The 27873-nt window shown below is 45.5% G+C and overlaps 1 protein-coding gene across 9 annotated transcripts in view; it reads right to left on the reverse strand.

Annotated features, from left to right (window-relative positions):
- EEF2K (eukaryotic elongation factor 2 kinase) overlaps positions 1–27873 on the reverse strand; it is a 220552-nt gene that overhangs the window by 37832 nt on the left and 154847 nt on the right. For 3 of the 9 annotated variants that reach the window (XM_085629044.1, XM_085629042.1, XM_085629043.1), the window contains 3 exons: positions 20583–20660; positions 5178–5234; positions 4950–5009 (listed from right to left, as the gene is read on the reverse strand). In XM_085629044.1, the coding sequence (XP_085485170.1) occupies positions 4950–5009; positions 5178–5234; positions 20583–20660 (195 nt within the window). The remainder of the gene's footprint in view (positions 1–4949; positions 5010–5177; positions 5235–20582; positions 20661–27873) is intronic. The other 6 variants (XM_085629048.1, XM_085629045.1, XM_085629049.1 and 3 more) reach the window with 3 other exon arrangements.

Raw genomic sequence — 27873 nt, forward strand, 5'->3', positions numbered from 1 at the left:
GCACAAAACACTTCCATTTTGCCGCATAGCAGGCCCTGCTAGTGGATCAACAGTCTTCACGAAGAATGGACAAGCACTCCTGTGACAGGTTAAGGGGACCAAACTCCATCAAGGTGCCTCTCCCAGCACCTTGAGACCCTCGCGGGTGAGTAGCTGCGATTTACAAGCCCCTGACTGGTTGATTGACTGACTGACATCCTGAAGTGTGACCATGTGGAAATGTTCCGACAGTAGGTACTTGTAGAGGTGCCAGAGGCCAAGTATAGGCCTGAGGGTGCCATCTTTCTTGAGAATGAGAAAGTAGAGGGAGTTCACTCCTTTGGCATGATACCTAGCGGCACAGTCTCTGTGGCCCCTTTGGCAAGTAGTACATGCATCTCCTCTTGTAGTAGACATTTGTGTTCTGTGGACAACTTGTGTGTGCGTGGAGGAATTTTGGGTGGTGTTTGGGTGAATTCTAAACAGTATCCCTCCTGTATGATGCTAAGAAACTCATCAGTCGGAGGTAAATGCCTCCCAGTGAGGCAGAAACCTCTGCAACCTAACCCCAACAGATGTTGGATGGTCAGAGGGAAGGTGGAGAACATCACTGTTTTGTGGTGGAGGCTCCTTTGGGAGCTGCCCCTTTGTCTCTACCCTTGCCATTGCCCCCTCTGTACCCTCTCCCGTAGTAACCCTATGAAGAAGTCTGCTGTTACTGTCTGGTGTATGTGGTAGAAGTCTTCGGCATGGCAACTGCTTTGGTTGCACCACAGTACAGTGAGCATCAAAAGGAGAAGAGGGCAGTGGGAGTCTGCAGGGCTGTATCCATGTCCCTTTTGATTTTTTCGAGGCAGCTCATAGACCTGAGGGCCGAAATTTGCCATCAAAAGGTACATTGACAAGGTGTTGTTGTACCTCTGGTTTAAACCCGGAGTCACGTTGCCACGCATGGAGAAGAGGACTAGGATTAATGCATCCAGAGTGCACCGGATGTTGGTGTTGGAGATAATTTCCCCCTCAGTTACCAGCTCCTGCCACCCGCCTGTGGTATTGCTTTGGGGGATGTTGGATAAGATCTTCCATCTGGTACCAGTGAGCACGATCATACCAGGAGAGTAAGCTCACGGAGTTGGCAATGTGCCACTGTTTGGCAGATTGTGCTGCAACACGCATGCCAGCTGCATCTATTTTCTTGCTCTCCCAGTCTGGAGGGGTGCATCCCCTGCACCCTGGAAATTTACTCTCTTCTCAGACATATGTACCACCAGGGAATCAGGGTATAATTGCCCTTTGATGCAGGGCAGGTCTGATGGAGAAGTCATAAACGTTTTGTCAACTCCGGGCGTGATGGCTCTGGCTTTTGCAGGCTCTTTGAGGATCTCCCCAGCAGGCTCAGGCATGCCTTTTAACATAGGCAAATACTGGAGGGTCCTCCGTGTAGTGGAGAGGGTTTCCAGCAGAAAATCATCTTCGGCAGCCTGAACATATACCTCAACTTCATGGAATGCAGCCGCCCTGTGTAGAACCTCGTGATAAGAGGTAGTATCATCAGGGGGAGAGGGCTTGGTGGGGTACAAGTCTGGGTCGATGTCTGCTGGGAGATCTGTTTGATACAACACGATTACAGCTACTAAGGGCCATAATTACCCCTGAGCAGCACCTAACCTATTGGTTTTTTAACCATGACAGAGGGGTCCTCTTTATTAAATCTACTCACTCTGGACACCTCCTAGTCATTTTTAACCCACCACTCATCACCTACTTCTCACAGATTAATACTGACCCACACACACCTTACGGCTTGACAAACAAAAGATCTCCGCCAAAGTGACCCTTCAGAGGACCCGTAGGATATTGCAGCATCGGCCAACGAGGAGCACCGCCCTATGATGAAGCATGACATCCTTCAGGGTGTGTGAGGGCATCAAGTACAAGGCTTCCTGACTTCCTCTATTTTCTAAAAACGACATTTCCAGCACCCTCCCCTGGGAACGGCAACTCTCTTTAGTGAATCAGATCTGTTTGATAGTCATCCCAACGGTCAGGCGCCCTGGGGTCATAGGGTGGATCAGAGGGCTTATAGGGAGACCCTGGACTGTCCCCATCCCCTGAATATGGAGATCCCTGTGGGGAATGTATGTGAGGGTCCCCAGCCAGCAAGGGGGAGGTAGGAATAGGAGAGGACAAAGGAGGAGGTGGAGCAGGACGTGATGAAGGAGGTGGAGGAGAAGCAGACCTGAATGGGCCAGGCAGCATTGGAGAGGTGCCTCTGACCTGATGTTAAGGCTTTTTGGGTGTTAGCTCCGATGGAGGGTTGATAACCTCCTCAAAAGGGAGTCTTCTGTAGGGATCCTTGAATGGTGGGACAGGGTTAGCCAGGATCCTGTTTCTGCCCTCATGGATGTAGATCCTCTGTTGGCCAGTGTCTAAATGTTCCTGGAGCCTCTGCAGGATGGTTTGGTCGAACTCCTCCAAAGTGGCTTGGATAGAGCCGATGAGGGTCAACGTCCAGAATGCCCCAAAGTGGATTTGAGCTCTGAAGCTTTCGACTCAGAGTGTTGCCAAGCGGACGCCATCAAATCTGGTACTGAAGCGGGGGTCAACCTCAAGGGGGACTTTGGTGCCAAGGGTTGAGAGGATGTCGGATTAGGCTTTGTTGTTTTTCGCCGACCATGGCCATGAGGCAGTGTAGACCCAGAGCCATCTGAAGAAGCACAAGAGCTAGATGTTGATGCTTCAGAATGACTGGCGATAGTGGTACTCACTGCAGTCCTCGGCAACAGGCGTTGGGTGGGCGGGGTCTATGGCTTGGTCATCAGAGTCGGCCCCCTCCGGCAAGCCTGGCCACTGAAGAACTTCCTCCTCGCCTTCTTTAAAGATATCCAGTGTTATCCTCTCCTTTGCACTGCACCATTGAAGCCAAGGCAATGAGACGCGCCTAACAGTTCTGAAAGATCTTTTTGTCATGGAACACAAGGCATCGCATAGGATTCTTATCGGTGATGAGGGGACAGACCCAGGGTACAAACTTTGTGCAAGAATGTCTTAGGATACTTGGCATTGCAAGATGGACAGAACCGAAAAGGAGTCTGTTATAATCTCGTGCATATTCTCGTGCATGTTCTGTTCTATGTTGGAACAGATGCGCGCTACGAATGTTTGAGGTTCTTGGAGAATGCGGGGGGTGGCAGTTGGTTGGGTGTACATGAAGGGGTTACATCTTTGGTCTGTTGGTGGTGCATTTGGAATAAAGCAGCTTTTGGATTAACCATTGGAGTTCTGCGACTTCTTAACACTGGCGACGATGCATGTTCTGTTCCATGTTGGAACAGATGCACGCTACGAATGTTTGAGGTTCTTGGAGAATGCGGGGGGTGGCAGTTGGTTGGGTGTACATGAAGGGGTTACATCTTTGGTCTGTTGGTGGTGCATTTGGAATAAAGCAGCTTTTGGATTAACCATTGGAGTCCTGCGACTTCTTAACAGAGTCCTTTCCATCTAATGAACATTCTTGATTGTTCGATGGTGATGGAGTCAAAGGGGCAGAGCCCCACTGTATGAGTTTGTCGACCATCAAAAAAGAATGGCATCAAAGTAATATTGAACGATAGACCAACGAAAAGTAGGATTGCTTGGACAAAGGATGGTGCTAAGGCCCGGCAAGAGCACCTAGTGGCATCGAACTGGAGCTCCCGTATACACGTCTCAAGCCGACGGCGGAGAAAAACAATTTTACTGTGGAACCGATGGCCAAGTGCATTGTCTACAATAGATGGAGTCACCACACTTTATGACTCGAAAAGACTTCTTCGAACAAAAACAAGTTGCACACATTTCAGCCCAACACCAGATGGCTGGAGAATGTACCGCATATGTATCTACAGCTGCACATGCTACGAACATGGTCATTTCCTATGGAATTGAAAGTGATAGCAACTAGTAATGTTGGGACCACTTGCATAGCCTGAGCTTTGTGTGTACTTAGAATTATCCCAATCCATTTTCCACACTCTTATTTCACATGTATATTTAGTTCCATGTAATACAGTAAGCGTTCTTCTAAGTTAAGAAAATGACCAATAAACCACCATGTTGTATGCTTGCAAGCAAACAACAGGAGTTGGGATTAGGAAAAGTAATAAAATACCTGAAAATATACAGTCTTAATAGTTTTCCTTGCAATATATACACGTCTAAAAATCGTAATGTCTAATTCTCAATTGTTTTTGTGAATCAGACATTAAAAGATTAATGATAATGCGGTCTCATTACAAAGCACAATTCATGCAGAAAAAAATAAGTATTTGGATCTGCGATCAGGTGCTTCTTTCACTAGGTAAGTAGATCAAATTTAAAAAAGTGCAGCATGCAGAGTGCAGTTTCCATAGCTGCCACGTGCTGCGCCCTGCGGAACAGAATTGTTTATAACACAAGCATGTACTTTGCCATTGACAGTGACCTGTTAACAAGTTCACAAACGCATGTTCTTAAGCACACCCAAACACAAGGTGTAAACGAAAACTACAAACCTGTTGGCTGCCAGCACACAGTTTACACTTTTCTCAAACACACACACCAAGTTTAAGCGACTTCGCTCCAGAGGTAGATGGTTTGGTTACATTGAACGACTGTCACAGGAAGATTGGATCGGTTAAGTTTTTTCTTAGTAGGCCTTAGACCATAAAAGAATCATATAAACTATTTAAGGATTTCTAAATTGACATATCAAAACCAATCAGCTGTATCATGTATCATTTAGTTCTAAACACCCTTCATTCAAATCAGCTTATCAGCAATTACAGAAGAACTATCCTAAAATATTTTATTAATGCTTGTCCTTCCATGTACGCAAACCATCGAACTAGGAATATAGAGTGTGAAAATGCAAACAGATGTTGCATCTAAAATGGGTAGTGGTTAGAAACCAAACTCAGAGGCATGTGCATCAGATTTGCATGCAAAATCACCATTTTCATCCGGGGACTGTTTTTAGGGGTCACAGAGGGTTTATTTACAACAGCTTTTCTCTAATAGAAAAATTAAAAGAACACATACAAAAAGTTAGAAATGAAATGAAAGCAGTAGATGAAGAAAAGAAAATGATCAACTAATAGCATGATTTGAGATTAGCAAACAAGAGGGGAACATGTTATGATGAAGTGGAATTCTTTTTGAGGACACTGCGTTTTATTTACCCTTCCAAAACTGTCTTCAGATTCAGATTCGTGCCTTCTGTTGGAGTTTGAGTGACCCTATTGCAATGTAAAAATGTTGTTAATTCATTCAACCTGGAAAAGTACACAGAGTCAAAGAATTCATTACCCACAGTACTAGTAATTCAGATTCCGCACTGTAACCCAGCCGGCCAGATTCTCAGCCAAAGGCTACAGTCTTTCTTTGAATTCTATGATCCAGGCGCACAACTGCATCACCTAGGCACATCAGTTACAGGTGCAAGCGGCGCGTTACATAGAGATGTGGAAAGGATTACGTTGCAGCTCTTCCCACAGGGTGAAGAACTGCACTCTCTCCACTACTCATGTCTACACATGCTCTGAGAAGCTACTATCAGTGTCTGAGCCATGTAGAAATATACCAGGACCAGGAAAATCTAATAGCCTCCTAATGAATGACTGGTGCTCGAGATTTGCATATTTCTTGCATTACTAATACTACACTACCCAAAGGCACATGGGCAACTGCAAAAGAAAGAATGAGCACCCTCTGTCCAATCAGATTTAGCGCCATGAAAATAAACCGCCAGTGGTTCCAGACCTTTCCAGATGGGTTTGACTTGTAGTTTTTTGGTATCTCTCCCTCCACAAGTATTTATTATTATATCAGATATAATTTTGGACCACCCCACCCCTTCATCATGTTAACTAGGAAATCTGCCTTTAGGAACACTAAAAACGTAATGGTTGTGTTGTACAAATGGACTGGATTCCCCCGCATCTCGCTTACAAGCGTCATTCTGATAAACGCGATCTGCTTGTACAGGCTGACAGCATACCAGAATTTGATACCTTAGTAATGCTGAAATAATTAGACTAATAATAAAACTTTGAAGATTCCATCAAGCAACTACTCTTGCAAATTATGAGAAGGAGTAGTTTCTTTTCTGTAACTCCAGTTCTGTAGTAGGGGTATCTCTGTGATAGTCATAATCTAGTGAATAGTCCCGCCCATGTGCGTGGACCCCGGAGCAATAAAAAATAATCTCTTAAGGTGTCAAATCATGCAGACCTGCATCCACCTTTAAGAGAGAATTTAATTTAAAGACAGATAATGCAGCCTATACCCACAGGCTACACTGTCCAGTACTACAACTAGAATTCCACCAACATCCACAAACAGCACTGCCTGTCCAGCTTTTCTCCACACAGGAAAAAAGCCTGCCTCTACCAGCAAAAGCCACTGGAATGATAGAGAGGAAGGAATGGACAGACAAGCCCCATAGGCTGCCATTATGTGGCTGAGAACAGGATACTGTGCCTTTAAGAAAACTTTCCAGATTTCCAGAACTTTCCCAGTATCCCAGAATGCACAGCAGGTCCCTTTTACTTTCTGTTCTTTTTGAAGGCGTAGCACGCCAGACCTGTAGCATTCCTTACATTAACATTCATCTCTCCACCGGGGAGGAGGGCAGGCGCTTATGACTATCACAGAGATACCCCTACTACAGAACTGGAGTTACAGAAAAGAAACTACTCCTTCTGTAGTAGGGGATCTCTGTGTATAGTCATAATCTAGTGAATAGAATGGCAAGCCCATCCCCACACAACAACGGCGGTGGAGAACACACAAGACAATACCACTACTGTGCGAACAAATTTCGCAGCGAAGCCTGCCCAACCTGAGCATCTGCCCTGGCATCCGTGTCCAGACAGTAATGCGCAGCAAAGGTATGGACCGACTTCCAAGTGGCCGCCTTGAAGATTTCCGCAATAGGAACATTACGCAGCAAAGCCGTCGTGGCAGCTTTGCCCCTGGTGGAATGAGCCTTAGGTTTACCCCCTAAGGTCTTATTAGCCTTTTGATAACACAATTGTATGCAGGACACAATCCACCGAGAAATGGACAGCTTAGAGGTCGCGAGACCGTTCCTGACTGATCCATAATTAACAAACAATTGGTCTGACCTACGAATATCCTTGGTCTTATCCAGATAAAATTTCAACACCCTCCGAACATCCAGGGAATGGAGAGACCTTTCCGCTGGCGAAGAGGGATTCTGAAAGAACGTAGGTAAAGTTATGGTCTGGTTGACATGAAAATCAGAGATAACCTTAGGAAGAAATTTAGGGTGAGTACGCATCACAACCTTAGCAGCATGAAATACAGTATAAGGTTCTTGACAACATAATGCCTGAAGTTCACTCACCCTGCGGGCCGATGTAATGGCCACTAGGAACGCCGACTTCCAGGATAGGTGCTGCAATGAAGCCTTGTGAATGGGTTCAAAAGGCTCCTTCATCAGTCTGGACAGCACCACATTCAAGTCCCAGGAAGGCGAGGGAAGTCTGACAGGAGGAAACACTTTCTTCAAGCCTTCCAAAAAATCCTTGACCACAGGGATCTGAAAGAAGGAAGTCTGTGAAGGGCATTTCCTGTCATCAGTCAAAGCTGCCAGATGAACCTTAATGGAATGGAAATGAAGGCCAGACTGCGCCAAATGCAAAAGGTACGGAAGGATGACATCTTCCTTACATGTCGTAGGATCAAAGTTCTTGGACTTACACCAGATACAGAACCTCTTCCACTTATAGGCATAGGACGTCCTAGTGGAAGGCCGTTTAGACTCCTTCAGTATGTCCATACAATCTTCTGGTAGACTCAGATGGCCATATTGCACTATTTCAGGAGCCATGCCGCCAAACTCAAAGACGAGAGGTTGGGGTGCACCATCCGCCCCCCGAACTTCGTGAGAAGGTCCGGCCTGCACGGCAACCGTATGTGAGGAAGGAGAGACCGGTGAAGTAGGTCCGTGAACCACCACTGTCTGGGCCACTCCGGGGCGATCAGGATCATCCGCGCCCTGGACTGGAACAGCTAAATGAGCACTGCCAGAATCAGGGGAATGGGTGGAAAAGCGTACAGAAAGCTGTTCGACCAATCGATCCATAACGCATTCCCCAGCGTCCCCCGCTGGTAGTACCTGGATGCGAAGTCTCGGCTCGTCTATTTTCGGCGGTGGCGAACAGATCTACGTCTGGAGTCCCCCACCTTGCGAAGACTTCTCCTAGTACTTCGTCGTTTATGACCCATTCGTGGTTTTCCTGAATCAGCCTGCTCAGTGCGTCCGCCTGAGCATTCTGCACCCCTGGCAGATGCGTGGCCGTAATCGTCAGTCCTCGGGCCAGCAGCCAGCGCCAGATCGCCTGCGCCTCCTGCGACAGAGTGCGCGATCTCGACCCCCCCTGCTTGTTGAGGTAATACATAGTGGTTGTATTGTCCGTCTGTATCAGCAGCGAGTTGGTCTGGAAGGACGGAAGGAAGGCCTTCAGTGCCAGGAAGACAGATCTGAGTTCCAGGAAGTTGATGTGGTACGTCGATTCCAACGGGGACCACTTTCCTTGAATCTGCAAGTCCCCGGAATGCGCTCCCCAGCCTTGGAGAGACGCATCCGTCACGACACTCTTCGTGGGAATGTCCTTGTGGAAGGGAACCCCCCTGAGGAGGTTTTCCGCCGAACACCACCACTTCAGAGACTGAAGAGCATGTAGAGACAGTCGTATCTTGTCGTCCCAAGAACCTGTCTTCTGATCCCACTGATCCTCCAAGCACTCCTGCAGTGGTCTCATGTGCAGCCGTGCGTGAGGCGTGAGGAAGATACAGGAGGCCATCGATCCCAGCAGCGAAGACACCTTCCTCACTGTCGTCGATGGAGCAGACCTGAGGTCCTGAGCCTTCCGAAGGAGTGATAACCGTCTCTCCTTCGAAGGAGACATGCTTGCTGACCGCGTATCGATGGAGGCTCCCAGGTACTGTATGCACTGGACCGGAGTCGGGACCGATTTGGACATGTTGACGTGTAACCCCAGCTTGTGCAAGAGAGCGCACGTCCACCGGAAGTGTTCTTGCGCTTCCGACTTGGAATCGCAGGAACTTCCTGTGCTTCCGTGCGATGGGCACATGGAAGTACGCATCCTGTAGATCTATGGCACAGAGCCAGTCTCCCCGTTGCAGCTGAGGGTAAATCTGATGCAACGATAGCATGCGAAACTTCTCTCTGCGAATCCATTTGTTTGCCTGTCGCAAATCCAGAATGGGCCTGAACTCGTTCTTGTCCTTCTTGCGAACGAGGAAGAACCGATAGTACAGACCTCTTCCCCTTTGAGACAGATGTACCTTTTCTACCGCCTTTTTTCTCAACAAGATGTCTGCCTCCGCCTGGAGCTCTCGCAGCTGAAACGGAGAGCTTACCGGCGGAATCGCTGGAGGCGGGCTGATAAACCGAAGACTGTATCCATTGCAAACAATATTCAGCACCCACTTGTCCTGAGTAATTTTTCTCCACTCTGCCGGAAAAAGTTGAATGCTTCCCCCCACTGGAGTGGGTAACGGTTGAGGGGGAAGTAGTCGCTCAGGGCCGAGACCCGGCCGGGCCCTTGGTAGCGGTAGCAGCCTGCTGGCCTCCTCTACCCCTCTGGCGTTTCTGGAAGGGCTTCCGGAACTGCTGCTGTTGGTGCTGCTGCTGTCCCGAACCCTGCCCGCGCCCTCTGCCCGTAGACCCGAACCGCCTCTGGAACGGGCGCTTCTTCTTCTCGGCCTTCTCCAACCCGACAGCCGTCAGGGTCTCCGCCTTCATGCGAGCCATCTCATCATCCGCATGTTTTCCAAACAGGGTTTCCCCCGAGAAGGGCAGATTGGCTACTCTGTGCTGAGCCTCTGGCTTGAGCGACGTCAGGCGCAGCCAAGAGTGACGCCTCTGATGGACACCATGACAGTAGGAGTGCGCCACCAACAAGGAGACATCCGCTGCCGCACTGATGACCTGGTTCGAAACCAGCATGCCCTCTCGCACCGTTTCCAGGAAGTCCTCCTTCCGGTCCCGGGGCAGCAGGTCCGCATACTGTTGGAGGGACTCCCACAGGGCCCGGTCGTAACGCCCCAACAGTGCCCCCGCACTTGCCGCCTTCATGGTGGTAGACGCGGTCCCACACACCTTCCTGCCCGCCGAGTCCAGCCAGCGGCTTTCCTTGTCGGGCGGGACCGTCGATGAAGGTGCAGTCGCATGCTGCTTTCTCGCCGCCGTCACGATAACAGAGTCCGGCTTCGGGTCCATCCGTAAAAAAGCAGGGTCCGAGTCCGGGGCCCGATACTTTTTCATGAGCCGTGAGGGAGCGGATTTAGTCACCGCGGGGGTGAGGAACAACTCCAATGCGGGTTCCACCAGTCCCGGCACTAGAGGCAGCAGAGAGCGAGACAGGTGTTTTTTGTGGAGAGTCTCGAATATCACGGACGTCGTAGGCGTCGGTACCGTCACCGAGATGCCCAACTTGGCTGCCCCCCGCAGCAGCACCTCCTGGAAGGAGACCAGATCATCCACCGGAGACACCCTAGTCCCCGGTGAGTCCGACAGCGTCGGCGAGAAGTCCCTGGCCGAGGACCGTGTGCGTGACCTGGATCTGTGCCTCCTATGGCGCCGTCCCGATGTCGACGACGACGACCTCCTATGGCTCCACGTCCTTCTCCTCCTGCCGGAGCGGGAGCGCGACCTCCTCAGCTTCGGCCTGTCTGACGGTCTAGCCAGGCCCGGCGACCATGGGTGACGCGGCCTCGGCGTCCCCTGCGGCGGAGTCGGATACCTGGACAGGGAGACCGACCTTGGTGGAACTGCAGGCGGCCCCAACGGAGTGCGAGGTGGTATAGAACGCGGAGGTGGAGGTGGTGACACCGGCCGTGGTGGCAGTGGCGGTGGCCGTGGCGGTGGTGTTGGCAGTGGAGGAGTTGGTGGCCGTGGCGGCGGCGGAGGTGGTGATGGCGTAGGGTTCCGAGGGGGTGTATACACCACGGAGTACCCCGATCCCGGCAACTCCGTTCCCCTCTTACTCCTGACGTCAGGGCTCTCCCTGCGCCGTCTCGACGTCGACCGCCTCGACGTCGAGCGTCTTCTCGACGTCGGCCGCCTCCTCGACGGCGACCGCCGCCTCGACGTCGACCTCCGTGACGTCGACCTCCGTGACGTCGACCTCCGTGACGTCGACCTCCGTGACGTCGATCGTCTTCTCGACGTCGATCGCCTTCTCGACGGCGAGCGTCTTCTCGACGTCGATCGTCTTCTCGACGGCGAGCGTCTTCTCGCCGACGATCGTCTTCTCGACGTCGATCTCCATGACGTCGATCGCTTCGACGGCGACCGTCGCCTCTTCGCCGACGGCGAACGGCGCTCCCCCTTCGACGGCGAGCGCCGACGCCGGGCCTGATCTCGCCGTCGATGGGTCGACGGCGTCGTCGCAGAAGATGCCGAAGTCGTCGACGGCGGCCTGTTCAGCTCCTTCGACGCCGATCGTCGACGCGCTTCTCCCCAGAGCCCTGGGGAGATGGCGAACAGACCGTAGTCATCCCCCTCGACGCCCTCGACGTCGACGGGGAGAGGGGACGCTTGCTGGTCTTCCTGCCCCTGGGGAGCCCCCCAGAGGCCTCAACATGGGCAGAATCAGCCCCTCCAGACCCACCTCGTGCCTTCAGCCTTCTGTCCTCCAGGACCTGGAGCCTGATCTTCTTCCTCTCTCTCAGGGTCCTGGCTGAAAAAGAGCGGCAGATCTCACACTCCTCAGGCACGTGGGACTGGGGAAGGCAGACGATGCACACCCTGTGTGTGTCTGGCTTAGCCTTTTTTCTTCCACAATCAGGACACTTGTCGAACAAGCCAGTCATTCTGATAACACCAGAAGGAAAAAGGACTTTCTAACACTTGAAAAGTAACAAATAACCCTTGAAAAGGGAGAGCTCAATGCTCCAGGGTCCTGCTAGCAGGAGCCGGAAAAAAGAACTGAAAGTAAAAGGGACCTGCTGTGCATTCTGGGATACTGGGAAAGTTCTGGAAATCTGGAAAGTTTTCTTAAAGGCACAGTATCCTGTTCTCAGCCACATAATGGCAGCCTATGGGGCTTGTCTGTCCATTCCTTCCTCTCTATCATTCCAGAGGCTTTTGCTGGTAGAGGCAGGGTTTTTTCCTGTGTGGAGAAAAGCTGGACAGGCAGTGCTGTTTGTGGATGTTGGTGGAATTCTAGTTGAAGTACTGGACAGTGTAGCCTGTGGGTATAGGCTGCATTATCTGTCTTTAAATTAAATTCTCTCTTAAAGGTGGATGCAGGTCTGCATGATTTGACACCTTAAGAGATTATTTTGTATTGCTCCGGAGTCCACGCACATGGGCGGGACTATTCACTAGATTATGACTATACACAGAGATACCCTACTACAGAATCACCAATACACAACCGGAGAAATTAGTGAAAGGTCGGCTTCACGGCCGCGCTGCATTTCATGTGATGCGCCTCCGTGCAAGTCTCTAAAAGGTTTTTGTTACAAGATGGTCGGCCACAATACCAGAAAAGGATGACACATATTAAGATCAACAGCATAGCATATTAAAGCTGGTTTCCCAATAGGCACCCTCGACTGCAAAGCGAAGGCAAAGATAGTCAGTTAGCCACCAGACAGTGAAGCAGCTCAGAATACCTCGACAGGCTCCCAAGATAAGTGCTTTATTCAAAGTCATGTTATAAAAATAACCATGAAAACTGTAGGAACACTCACCTGCAGAAGTGCACTAAGGAACATCATTCTGAATGCTATTATCATTAACCCACAGCTGTTACCAACTGTACATTCTTAATCAATCCATTTTGGGATCTGGCATTATTTGAACTAAAATGGCCCTTGTCATATAACCACATGCCATTTCTGTGGCCATCCTCCACTCCTTTTCTGAAGGTTTCAATAGAAGGCTATAATAGATATGGAGTATAAGGTCCAAGTGTAATGGTGACCTACCCCTGGACAGGCACATATCTTTGTATTGCTGTTATTAAGCAAGCACCTTTTGATGCTCAAGGTTATTCTGTCATGGTATGAAGACAAATAATTCTCTGCCTGAGTGAAGAATCTTTAAACAGTGTCTCATAACACAGACATTCTAATAATGTCCTTTGTCGCGGAGTACAGACCTGCAAATCAGGAAATGTAGATGCAACAACTAATGGACCAGCAGAGACAAACAAGTGGAATCCCCTCTGCCCGTAGCAACCAGATTCATACAAATGAATGTGAAGATAGTTAATCGATTTCGGTAATGTCATTTATGCACAGGACTCATTGCCCCACCCATGACACTGATGGGGTTACTTACTCAGGTTGTACACAGGCGTTCATGTGGCACAAATCACTGATTCGATTTAAATACAGTATAGAGATGCAGTGCAAAACTGTAGAGCGCCACACAAGCCCTGGTGCAGCCCTTAATAAATAACCATCTTCATATCCAATCCCTCAAAGTGACCACCAGCCCATTATATCTCAGCACTTTCAGTTATAGCAATAAGGAAGAAATAGGTTACCTGTAAGCTACTTGTAGCATGTAGTGCCATAAATTCACATACTTAGCATTATCCTGCCATCTAGTGTTGATCTCGGGTGATTACAAGTTGTTTTTCTTCGAGTAACGAGGTATAGTGACTCCTGACTCCTCCTCTGGTGTGTATTGTGCATGTTCCTTAGCTCCTCTGTTAGATAGATTTTTTCCGCCATCGGGTTTGGATGTTGTTATAGCAGCTCTGGGATCGAGCTTCAATCCTCACCAAGACTTTGAGTTACGAGGTAAGTGGCACCTCCACCGGTGAGCATTGCGCACGTTCCTTGGCTCCTTTGTTTGACTGTTTTTGGCTCATCAGGTGAGCGTTAGGAAGAAGGAGCAATAAAATGACAGAATAAAGAGAATATATGTATAAATCTGAGTGCGTAAAGTATCTTTTAAATACTTTGAAGTAATAAAACCAAAACCTTTCGGGTGGCGGGTGGGTGCATATGAATCTACGGCACTACACGCCACAAATAGATGCTTACAGGGTAAGTAGCATATTCCATTTGTAGCATGTGTTGGCCGTAGATATAGTTAGCATCAAATGTAAAGCAGTGCTCCCTTTGCTGTGGCTAGCGATTGGTTGAATTACTTGTTTGAAATAATGGCTGAAGTAAAGCTTGACCCACTCTTGCTTGCTGATTGGTAAGTCAATACTATAGTGTTTAGTAAATGTGAGTTATTCCAAGTAGCTGCTTTACAAATATGCTCTATTGGAATTTTTCCTAAAGAAACCATAGTGGCTCCCCATTTATGTGTAAAATGAGCCCGTGGTGGTACTGTTGGCACCCTTTTGGCTTTTTGATAGCATGTCTGAATGTATCTGACGATCCATCTAGCATTTCCTGCTTTGGATATTGGTGCCCCTTGATGTGGTTTGCTAAAAGCAACAAAGAGCGGTTGTGTTTTTCAAAATGATTTTGTTATATCAATACAGAACATGATAGCCCTTCTAACATCCAATGTACGAAGCGCCCTTTCTGCTACTGAGTCTGGGTTAGGAAAGAACACTGGTAACTATATGGTTTGACTTGTATAAAAAGGCAATACCACTTTGAGTAGAAATTTTGGGTTAGTTCGTAGAACTAAGTTGTTTGGATAAACTTTGAAGAATGGTTCTGCTAGAGTGAGTGCTTGCATTTTACTTATTCTTCTGAGAGATGGGATTGCAACCAGAAATGCAACTTTTCAAGTTAAGAATTTAAGTTGACATAGATGGAGTGGTTCAAATGGCAGTCCCATAAGCCGGGAACGGACAATATTTAGGCTCCAGGTTGGGCTGGTGGAGTGGATTGTGGGATAAATCTTTTTAGCCCTTCCATGATGCTTTAATGACCGGTATTTTTATTATAGACATATTTTTTCTGTTTTGCATGTAGGCCGCTAGTGCTGTTAAGTGTAGCCTAATGGATGTGTAAGCAAGCCCTGCCTGATGCAGATGGTAAGGATAGCCTAATATCTTGTACTGTAGGTAATAAAGGCTATATTTGTTTATTTGTACAGAAATGTACAGATCGTTTCTATTTAGATGCATAACATCCTCTAGTTGTAGGCCTACAAACATGTTTAAGGATAGCCATACATTCTTGTGGTAACATTAAATGCCTGAATTCTAGGATTTCACAAGCCGAAGCGCTAGATTGAGCTGTTTGGGATTGGAGTGCACGAGTTTCCCTTGATCTTGAGTTAGTAGGTGGGGCCAAATAGGTAGTTTCTCGTGTGGCACAAGAGACAGTTGCACCAGTGTTCTGAGCCATGCCTGCCATGTCCATATTGAAGCTATTAGGTTTAGTATTAGAGAGGTTTGTGTTAACTTCTGAACTACATATGGAATGAGTGGGAGAGGAGGAAAGGTGTAAGCAAATACTCCTGACCAATTCATCCATAGGAAATTGCCCTTGGATAGCGGGTGGGGAAACCTGGAGGCAAAGTTTTGGCATTTGCCGTGAGGTGACTGGCAAACAAGTTTATTTCTGCTGTCCCCCATCTTTTGAAGTGAAAGTGGAGTAGTGGTTGATCAATCTCCCACTCGTGCACCTGGTTGCGTGTTCTGCTGAGCATATCTGCAAAGTCGTTGTCTGACCCAGATAGGTATTCTGCTAGGAGTTAGATTTTGTGGTAGATTACCCAGTGCCACATTCTCTCTGAGAGGAGAGATAGCTGTGAGGAGTGTGCCCCCCTGTTTTTTAATATAATGCCTAGCAGTTATATCGTCTGTTTGTATTAACACTATCTTGTGGTGCAAGTGATTGCAAAAGGCTTTGAGGGCTAGTTGAATTGCTAGTGGCTCCAGATGGCTGATTTGCAGACGTGTCTGAGCTATTGTCCAAAGACCATGAACTGTGAGTTCTTGCATAAGAGCCCCCCATCCCTAAAGAGATGCATTTGTAGTCAGGGTGATCTGCGGAACTGGGGCTTTGAAGGGCCGGCCTTGCAACAAGTTGTTGCTATTCCAACTGCACACAGCGATAAGTTGCTGGCCCTACCAACACTAGATCTTGTAGATGCCCATCCGCTTGAGACCATTGAGATTGTAGAGTGTGTTGAAGGGGAAACATATGTACACAAGCGTGTGGTACTAATGGCTGTGCAGGAAGCCATCATGCCTAAAAGACCCATCACCATTCTTACTGTGAGGAGAGCTTGTGGTTGATAAAGAGGTAATGTTTGTATGAACTTTGCTACTCTTTCTGCCTTGGCATACGCTTTGGCTGTAACTGAATTGAGAGTTGTGCCTAGGAAAGGCTAAATTTTCAACGGGTGCAAGTGAGACTTTTGTATGTTTAGGGTAAACCCTAGTTTGTGTAGAAGGCTGATAACCTGCTGAGTGTGTTGAAGGCACCCAAGGTAGGTTGGGCTTTTGAGCCAATCGTCTAGATATGGGAAGACATGGATTCTGTCTCTTCTGAGATGAGCCACCACTACTGCAAGGCACTTTGTGAAAACTCGTGGAGCTGTAGTGACCCTGAATTGTAGCACTTTGAATTGTTAGTGTTGGCCGTTCTGCTGAAAGCATAGATAACGGCGATATGCTGGATGAATGGGGAAATAGAGTATGCATCTTTGAGCTCTAATGCGGTCATTAAATCTTCTTGCTGTAACAGTGGTATTACTTCTTGTAGTATGTGCATGTGAAAGTGTTCCAATGAGATGTACCTGTTTAGTGGCCTGAGATCTAGGATAGGCCTTAATGTTTTGTCATTTTTGCGAATGAGAAAATAAAGGGAGTACACTCCGTGTTCCTGATGTTGTAAGCACATTATTTCTATTGCTCCTTTTTGAAGGAGAGAAAGAACCTCTTCATGTAAAAGCGCAAGATTTTCTGGGGCATTTTTGTGGTTTTGATGGAATTGTGGGTGGTGTTTGAGTTCTAAACAATACCCATCTTTGATTATGAATAACACCCATTGGTCTGTGGTGATATGTTGCCATTGATGCTAAACGTTTTGTAACCTTCCCCCGACTGCTTTTATATGTGGTTGGGGGAAGTCTAGGTTGTCACTGTTTTGGAGGGGTATGGGTTTAGGTAGTGACTGCAAGGCCGCTACATGTTTATATAATTTGTTTCATAGAAAATCCTGTATCAAATTGGCTTTGATAGGAACCCTACTGCTTACTGCTATTGCTTGATTCAGAGGAGGAACTTCCTCTGTTTGTACCTCTGTATTGACCCCTACGAAAGGAACCATGGTGCTGATATATTTGTAGGGCCCCCATTGCTTTAGCTGTTTCTGTGTCTTTTTTCTGAGCTTGTCTAGCATTTCATCCACTTGTGGTCCAAATAACCTTTGCCCATTAAAAGTAGATTAGGCAGATGCTGCTGTACATCTGGTTTGAACCCAGATACTCTGAGCCATGCATGGCGCCCAATGAGGATACTAGCATTAACCTTGCCGGCGCAAGTGTCTGCAGAGTCTAAGACACATTGTATAGTGGTATTAGATATTGCCCTGCCTTCTTCCACAAATTGTGTTCAAGTTCTTGATATTGGTTAGAGAATTGTTGCAGTAGTTCCTGCATTTCATCCCATGTGGCCCGATACTATTGTGTGAGTAGTCCCACAGAATTTGCAATATGCATGTGGTTGGCTGCTTGTGCTGCCACTCGTTTGACTGCTGCATCATAGTTTTTACTCTCTTCATCTGTAAGAGGTGCATCCCCGAGCCTTGGAATTCTTCTCATTTTCTGCCAGTGTGCATCATTAGTAAATCTGGTGTAATTTGGCCCTTAATATACTCAGGGTCCAGTGGACATACCTTATATTTCTTCTCAATACGAGGGGTGACTACTCTGGATTTAACAGACTGATTAAATATGTCCTGAGTGGATGATAGTATACTTTGAGCATAGGGAGTGATTGCGCTGTCTTTTGTGATCTACTAATTGTTTCTTCCAGGAAATCCTCTTCCTGTGGAATAGTGTGTAGACTTACTTTGTGGTAAGTAGCAGCGCTACTGATGATGTCATTATAAGCTGATGTATCATCCCCACCATAAATGTCCCATAGGTCAGGGGCAGTATTGGGATCTTCCTGTGGATCTTTCAAGTAAGGGATATTGAACCCTTCATGCTGATGGTCACTTTGAGGTGATTGATTTGGTGAAGGTAAGGTTGTTCAGAAGGCAAGTGTTCTGGCGAGGGTGCCGGCACTGGCCTTGAAGGTATAGTAGGTGAAGCTTGAACAGGTGAGGTGATGGAATAGGAGGAGAGGGAATATGAGGAGGTGTAGGAGGAGAAGGAGGGAAAGAAATATGACTTGTGCCTCTGTCCTTCTTCTTTTTCATTTGTTGATGGGTGTGTTGAGGCCCAGTAATGTCCTCCTCAAAAGACTTGTTCCCTCTTCTGAAGTGTGAGGCAAGCAGGTGGTGGCCTTTTTTGTGCCTAGCTTCCCAGTATGAGGGTGTACTAAGAGAGTATTTTGTGCCTTGTCCAGCTTGTCTTGCAAGCGTTCAAGAATGGGCTCTATTTGTTTTTTCTGTAGCTCTGTAGTATTCTTTGTAGATTTCGACGTTGAGGATGTGAAAGGCATTGAAGAGCCTGTTTTAATGGTTGCTGTTTTTTGTATTTGCATTTTTGGTGTTGGAGGCTTATGTGTTGGTTTCGATGCCAAAGCTTTTGCGGCCAAACCATGTTTTGGTTCTGAATGCTTTTTTCAGATCTGAGGTACATTTTTTCAGCTCCGAGTCGTTGCTTGACTTCGGTTGTGCTGATGAACTTTGTTTTGGTGTAGGTGCCAAAATGTAAATTTTTAAACTTTACATTTTTCACCGCTAGTCTAAAGCTTTCCAGCCATAGTGGACTTTTGTTTGTGTGGCTGTTAATGGAGACTTCTATGGCCCAAAGGCTCTGAAAGCTGATTTAGGTGGTTTTGTGGCTTTTGCCACAGTACTCACGTGCCTCTGACGTAGGAAGTCGGGCTTGGGGTCCAAAATGTCCCCACTGTTATAAATGACGTAATTTATAAAACTTTTCAAATACCCCCCTATTTTGGTCTCCATGTGTGTTGTTTTTGATAATTTGTTTTCTATGTGAATCAACCTATGATTGTTCTAATGTTTTAAGAAATAGTCCACACCCGACAGAACCAATTGTTTATTCTGTATATGACCGCCCAGGTTCTGAGGGATACTGGGTTACCCCATTGCTACTATAACCCACTGCTAGCCAGAAGTATGTGCACATCTAGTGGCGCTGTCTGTGCCTCGGAGTCTTCTAGCTCTTTTTATTGGGGTCTGGTGACTGGTTCCTGAAGATATCCAGTGCATCTTACATGCATCGCTGCATGTTTGTGTGACCCCAACGACGTTCCCTTTGTTGCCGAAGTGTCTTTTTCTACTGAAATGCCAAATACGCCTCACAGGAGGTCTCTCTGTACTCCGGTGACCAACATAGGTTGCAGGCTTTGTGTTGATCTTGCCTGGAATTTTTTGCATGGCAATTAGGACAAAAACTGAAGGGCGTGTTTTCCATCCCTCGTCGACGTAGTCCTATGGAATGGAGACAAAGTGGAAAAACAGCGAGCCCGAGCCCGGGTGGGCGCTGTGAAGTGATAGATAGCACCAGCTGCTGTCATCCAGATCTGAGATTTCTTGGTCTGGAGAGTAAAGACCGACAGCCCATGAAGGCCTTGATGGGGAATAAAGCTTCGGTCCCAGAGCTGCTATAATGACGTCCAAACCCGATGGCGGAGAAAATCAATCTAACAAAGGAGCTGAGGAACATGCACACTACTCACTATACCTCGTGACTGGAAGACTTCTTCGAAGAAAAACAGCTTGTAATCATACGAGCCCAACACTAGATGGCAGGATAATGCTAAGCATATGTGTCTAAGGTCAACACATGCTATGAATAAACGAAAACAAATACAAAAAGTGTTTGAAAACTGAATGGCGAGTAATGTAATACAACCATGTTTGTCTTGGTGGTATGTGCATCCTTACCACTACAGACTTTCACAACATGACTTTCTCTAGGTTATTTTCCGCTGATGAAGAATCTAAGACTAGTGTGGAGCCCCAGCATGTAACCAGCATAAACAAAGGGTTTACCTTTGGCAGAAGTGCTGTTTGAAAGAAAGACACAAACTTTGTTTCCACTGTCCCCTTATGGTGAAAGTCTTACACTTGAGTGAAGCCCGCCTTAATTATTTTGCCATTTCGTTCGAGTGACACCATTTTTATAATTTTCTATAATATTCTTGAAGGGGATAATGGATCGGAGTAACTTAAATAAAGGTAGGTTCAAAGAAGAAAATTTAAGTTGTTTGCATAAATATCTAAAGACTGATATGTTGTCTTAGCAAATGGTGCCTCCACATTGCTATCATTTAACACATGACTAAGGAGAATGAGAAACTATCTCAGACAACATAGATTGTATATTTGATTTAGTCCTTGTTCAAAAGAGCACAGCAGAGTCCAATAACTTTGCCCATCTGTTAGACTGGTCTACATGATTGGAGCTAAATAAAGAATACGTTATTGGAAAAGCCGGCTAAATTGATACATACTCTCTCTCGAGGATCCATATCTTCTGATTCACTTCGTCTTTCACTTGGGCAGCCACTGTCGCCACCATTTTCAGAGTCCTGTTGAAAAACCAAAGAAAGAACGGCATTTTTGATATTACTTCATGCATAGGAATCTTTAGTGTGCGCACACACACACACACACACACACACACACACACACACACACACACACACACACACACACACACACACACACACACACACACACACACACACACACACACACACACACACACACACACACACACACACACACACACACACACACACACACACACACACACACACAATTAAGTGATGAATTTTGTTGATATAATTTGTGTTGAACGTGAAGCTTATGATTTCCCATTCCCTAACTTGAAAAAAAATATCCCTTCACTACCATCACTTTGCACCCCTCCTAGCTTGCAATGCAGGAACACATTACATGTTAGTACATATGCTGGAGCAGAGTTTTCAGTTTGAAAATTCTGGGGCTTTTGAAGCTCTGGCATGTCTATTTGTTGTACTAATTTATTAATAATTAATAATTTGTCTTGTGCAAGTGCGTTTATATTAATCAATCCGTTTGTCCTAACAAGAGAAGAGAGAGTTACACGTGGGTGTGCATAAATGTGCTGTTTAAAAAATAACGTGCGTGTTTTCATGTTTAAACGTTGCTATGTGCTGTTTATTTTTGAGCACAAAACGCTTTCTGAATTAATGCTTTTCTATGTTGCAAGTGCTAGATAAATGCATACACATAAGGGTATTAGTGGGGTTAACACTGTTTAATCACTATGCTGTGGTAACGTTGTTTTGTCTCTTTTAATTAAGATGGTCTATTGAGGCCTATGTTGGCCTAAGAAAAGATGGCCGACTTGTGAGCCTGGCTGTGATTTATAATATGAAAACTGTGACGAGGGAGACCCCTGCTGGAAATGGTCCTGAAGCTAACTGACCATGGTCCTTGCTTGAAAAACTTTCCATGAGGACAGCAGCAGTTTTTGGGAAGTCTCCAAGTGAAATGAAAGTGTCCTTGGCAGCCTTGGGAAACAAAGGAGCCTTAGAGAGAAGCTCTGAACTGTGGCTCGATAGCCGAGGAGAAGCAGGATTAATATGATACATGTTTTATTTTCTTGGTTCCTGTTCCGTAGTCTTCATTATGTGTACTTTTCCTGAGCGGAGATTCTCAAATGTAGCGATGTTACATCCTTTCCTTCTCGCTCTGCTCAGCAAGTCCGGCGGACATTATAGTTTTTTTCTATGTTCCCAATGTATCTTTCTATTGTTTAGAAACTATAAGAGATGTTAGCCTAGAGAGGGTGTTTGCCACTTGCCATTTTGCCTTTGCCGCGTACCGAATCTGCGTTGCTGAGGATTGATGCTGAAGGGACTTCGTCTTGAGAGACATTTACCGAGAGACTTGTCCTGACCCGTTCTGACATTTAGCTAGAATAGGTAACTATGAGATATGATTTACTCTGATTGATTTTCTTTGACTAATTTTAGATAAAGCAATATAATTTAAACATGGTGTTGGATTTTCTTTCTTGTCAATTATTGGGTTTGCATTATTGATTATTGTTGTATATATTGTATAGATTATGCTTAGGGACAGTCACAAAAACCAGGTCTTATCGACCTCGGTATAGATGCAGGGTGTTTAGGAGTGTTTTCCTTCCACAGGTTTATTGCTGGTAGAGTATTTGAGCGTATGTTAGTGTAATGGGCCCTAGCGTATGATGTATGCATGTGCGTGTAACTGTGAGATTACTTTATTCGTGGTAGTGGGAATATTGTACACACCCTGATCTCTATCAATTTCCTGGTAGCAGAGGATGGTTTTTGATGATTGTCTTGATCTGATAAGATTGTTTTTATTGATTATTGATTATTGGTTCATGTTGGTATATGTACTAATACTATATGTTGGAGTCGTAATGTTGAGTTATATGTAGTGCTTCTGGAACTTGGAAGCTGTAGCAGTTCCGTAGTAGGGCAGAGGGAAGTATATGCTGCTCTCGGGAAAGACGGAATTGTAGGGAATAACGTGTGACAATTGAAGTTGCGCGTCACATTGTCTGGGTTCGGAATTAGTGACATCGTCGTATGTTACTATTAGATATTTCTGGTATATATGGAGTGTGTATGATAGTGAAGGTTATCTGTGAAACTCTGGTCTTAAGTCCCAGGGATCCGTAAGGATTTCCGTTAAAGCTTATCGCGGGAGGAGTAATAGGTATTCTCTGAGCTTATTTGAAGAACTGGGCAAAGAAAGCTTGCTTAGTTAATGTGTGTTATAATTCTGTAGTGGAGCAGATTGTCTGTTCTCGGGAAGTAGGATTCTGTGTGTATGTACTATATTTCTTTGTATGAATGTGCGTGAATGTTTGTACATTTAGTTGATTGTAAGACTCTTTGGACAAGTCCTAGAGGAAACAGTTAATGAATGTATGTTAGTAGGGCAGAGTAGTAGAAGTGCTACTGTGTCAATGAAAGGTTTCTTATGAAATAGACTCTCTTTTACTATTCTGTGGTTAGCGAAGCAGACAATGGAGATGTTTTTATGTTGTAACTAATAGATTTTGTAGAAATTTTGACACGAAGTCTACTGAAAAGATTTTGTAAAGGAGGGGTAGACGAGTGACAGAAGACAGGAGACAAGCGACTGCAGCGACTGTTGACGTCAGAAAGACCGCGCTCTGATTGGATGGTAGATCAGAATAGTGCTCGCGCTAGGATTGGTGCGTTAGTGTGAGCCGCGCAAGGATTGGAAGGGCTATTTAGTGACGTAAACGTTCCAGGATTGGTGCGTTAGTGTGAGTCGCGCTGCAATTGGTTGAAAAATCGTATTGTATATTTATAATACGGAAAGAGTAGAGAGTTCTTTGTAAACGCTAAAATGTATTACCAAGAAGAGAAAAAGAAGGAGACATTTTTTGGTAAAATTAAAAAGTGGTTTAGTAAGGATAAAAATGTTAAAACAAGAGAGGGTGAGTTGTTACCTCCACCGAAAACACCTGCATCCTTTATGGCTGCAAGACATGGGTTTCATACCTGTATATGGTTGGAGAATTGGGTTAGGTATACTAAAGAAGATGGTGTTCTAGCATTTCCAGAACATGGTTCATTTAATCTGGCCGTGTTGAGAAATTTACGGGAAAAGATGCTATGTCTTGACCCGAAACCGAGACCCACACAGTTCGAGGCTTTAGTGGAATGGGAAGAAGAAGTACATGAGAGAGAAAAACAAAGATCTGGAGGGTACTATAGGTATATGTTTGGGAGGAGACATGATCGTGAGACTCATCATGATCGAATGAAAAGGTGGCGAGATGTTAGTATGTCAGAGGGATTATATCCGATGAGAACAGTTGAAGGAGGAGCAGAAAGGGTTCCTGAGTCAGAAATAAGAAAATATGGAGTTAATGAGTATGAGGATGAGGTCTTGAATGACATGACTTACAAAAGACCACCTCCATATAGACCAGAACCGGACAAAAGTACACCAGTTGTTTCTCCGATAAGAGATACAGTGTGTGTTAGTGAGACGGAAAATGAGACGCCTGAGGTAAGGAGTGATCATTACCTTGATGAGAATGCCAGACAATTAGCCAGAACTACAACAGAGTTGACAGAGAAGATTAGGTAGTTGACGAAGAATCTAGAAGCTGTTACAGTGCCTGTAAAAATAGGTCCAGTTATGCCTGTGTTTGACAAACAGAGAGCAGGTGCGAATGGACTGGTGATTCCATATGTTGGGAATAATCTGACAAATTCAGTTGGTCCTTCAGGGGATTCAGGCAAAAGAGCAGAAAGAAGAGACCTGAGACAATCAAGACATGACACATGTAGTGAAATATTGGATGCTAGTGAAGCTAGTTGTTCAGGGATGCCAATTTTAGAACCGCAAAAGAGAGTGGTTCCAGTGAGAAAAACTGCTGAAATAACAGTTGATGATTTGAATGATTGGATGAAGGTTCTACAGAAAAAGGATAAAGATTCACAAGTAATTGATGTAGCTAAGTTACGTGTAGAACTAGAAGAGCTTGTCACAGGAACAGTTCCAACAGAGATTCTGAATAGTCATCATGATGGTGAACTAATGTTTATGTGCAAGAGTGTTGCCTGGAGAGCAAGAAATACACATGACAGGCTAAGAGCAATAGCAAATGAACAGGGAGTTGACATTGATAAAGTGAAAGCTTTACAAAGAACTTACAGGATGGATTTTACAGAAAAGGACATTGAAAATTTGAATGCTACTGGTAGAACAGGACAGATTAAGGAAATGGTAGCATTATTGCGAAGATGGGGTGATGTAGAAAAGTGGAAGGATAGGTGGTACAAGAAAAGAGATGAGGCTGAAGATAGAACAACTTATTCAGCATTTCCAGTGAGAGAAAAGGAGAAACCAGTGGATAATTATCCTATGAGAGAAATACCTGGAGGAGGATATGTACATGTTCCATGGACTAGACAGGATATTTTATCATTCACGAATGATTTCCCTCGATTGAGAGAAAAGCCCTTCGAGTGGTATAGGCAGGTAGATAGGTTTGTGAAATTGTCAAAAGTGCTGTGGGTTGACCTGAATAGTCTGTTTGATATAATTGTTCCAGCAGACTTGTGGACTGAGTGTAAAATAGTTGTGAGTTGGCCTACTGAGGAATATCCAAGAGACCCAAGAACAGGGGCACCAGATCCAGAGGTAATGAGGAAGTATGATCAGGTGATGGTATACCTGAAGAGTAAAGTACCTGCAAAAGAGACAGACTGGGTAAAGATAGATCGAACACAACAGGAAGCGAAAGAATCAGTTCATGCTTTTTACGAGACGCTGATACTGGCATTTAAACAATTCAGTGGAGATGAACACCTGGGTGACAAAGATTTGAGTCATTTTGTATACAGATTTGTATATGGCCTTAGACCTGAAATTGGTGAGAGAATTCGTGAGCACACAGTGGATTGGCAGAGTAAGAAAGTAGATGAGATCCTGAGACATGCAAAATACTTCAGTGATGAAATTGAAGCAAAACAAAGAAAGCTGAAAGAGAAAGCAATGTGGGCACAAGTGAAAGTTGCGGAGAGACGGGAAGCACAATTAGTGGAACAGGCGAATAATCCAGGAAATAATGCAGGGAATAGACCTAGATATGCAGGGAAAGGAAAAGGAAGTCTTGAGGAAGCAAAGAAAAAGTTTCCTTGTCACAACTGTGGCCAACTGGGACATTGGAGATCGGAGTGTCCTAATCCACCATTAGTAAGTAATGAAAACAAATCCTTAAATCAACAGGTGCAGAACGAAGGAAATAATCAACAGCAGCAACAACAGAAAGTTGTGAGACAGCAGAGTCAAGAGCCAAAACCGCCCTTGCCGCAGAATAGAGGGTTACAAAAGTATAATCAGGATTCAGGATTCTACAATGATGAGCAGGTAAACAAACCAAGACGTTCTAACAAGGTACAGCAGTACTTGTTAAAGAGTGAAGGGAGTGAGTCTGAGGGTGATTATTGACGGTGCCGAGGAGAGGAAGAAGAGTGCATACTTGGTGCAACTCTAGAAATAGACCAGCCAGGACCATTTGTGGATGGGAAAATAAATGAGGAGAGTGTTACTTTTTTGGTAGACACAGGTGCGACAAGATCAACTGTCAGGTCAACAGATGTTAGAAATCTTCCTCTCTCGGATGAAGCAATCCAAGTAGTTGGTGTAGCCAATACACAAATCAAAACACGTCTTACTGAACCTGTAAGAGTACAGATAGGGAAATTTTCAGACATGCACAGATTTATTGTCTGTGACACGAGTCCAGTGAACCTATTGGGTAGGGACTTGTTGTGCAAAATGAACTGCACAATTTTTTGTACACCGGATGGAATAGCCTTTGAGACACCAGATGAAGATGTTTTGTACCGAGTGACTCTAGAAAATAGAGAAAGTGAGTTAATTGGTGCATTTGCTGTGTTTAATCCGGAGGATTTGCCTCAAGAGCTGAGAGACACAGTGAAAAGGACAGTTTGGGATCTTACTGGAGAGGATGTGGGATTGATGAATAATGTAGATCCAGTGAAAATTGCAGTAAAAGAGGGAATCACATATCCTAACATTCCTCAATACAAAATGACACCAGAAATAATTGAAGGGATAACTCCTATAATTGAGAAAATGATTCAGCAAGGAGTCCTGAGAGAACTACTGAGTAGTCCGTGTAATTCACCGATAATGGGACTAAAAAAGCCCAATGGGAAATTTAGGATCGTACAGGATTTGAGAAAAGTTAATCAAATTGTGGTGGCATGTTGTCCTATTGTGCCAAATCCATCAGTGATTCTGTATCAAATTCCACATGATGCTGAGTGGTATACAGTGATTGATTTGTGTCATGCGTTCTTTTCAATTCCATTGCATCATGATAGCCAGCCGATTTTTGCATTTAGGTTTGGCCAGCGTATCTTAGCATGGTGTCGAATCCCACAGGGGTATACGGAGAGTCCTTCGATATTCAATCAGTTATTGAAGAAATCGTTGGAAAGTTTGATCATGCCCGAGAGTTCAGTGCTAGTGCAGTACATTGATGACCTATTGGTGGCATCAAAGACACGTGAAGCTTGTGAAGTAGATACCATAGCTTTACTGAATCATCTGGCAGATGGAGGGTTAAAGGTATCTCCAGCCAAATTACAGTTTTGCAAGAAAGAGGTGCATTATCTTGGACACAATATTGAAAAGGGTCTGAGAAAAGTGACTACTGACAGGATCAGAATAATCAGAGAAATGAAAGCTCCAAAAACCCAGAGAGAAGTGAGAATGTTCCTGGGTATGGTGGGTTATTGTCGTCAGTGGATAATTAATTTTTCCTTGATAGCAAAGCCACTGATTAAACTGACAAAAAGTGAAATGACGGATCCATTGGATCTAGATGCAGAACAAATGGCAGCATTTGAAGAGCTCAAAAGTAAAATGTGTGAGGCTCCAGCTTTGGGTATGCCTGACTATGAAAAAGAATTTGAGCTGTACTGCAGTGAAAGAAATGGATGTGCACTTTCAGTGTTAATTCAGAAGCATGGATTACTGAGAAGGCCTATTGCGTACTTCTCATCGACACTTGACCCTGTAGCTGTGGGTTTACCAGGTTGTTTGAAATCTGTGGCTGCAACATGCAGGAGTCTGGAACAGAGTGAAGGAATCATAATGGGATATCCTGTAAGGGTATTCGTACCTCACAATGTGGCAATTCTTTTGACAAGAAGCAGGACTCAGTACATGTCACATAGTCGATTG

Source organism: Triturus cristatus, chromosome 10 (assembly GCF_964204655.1).
Source record: "Triturus cristatus chromosome 10, aTriCri1.1, whole genome shotgun sequence".
In the NCBI taxonomy this organism is placed as follows: domain Eukaryota; kingdom Metazoa; phylum Chordata; class Amphibia; order Caudata; family Salamandridae; genus Triturus; species Triturus cristatus.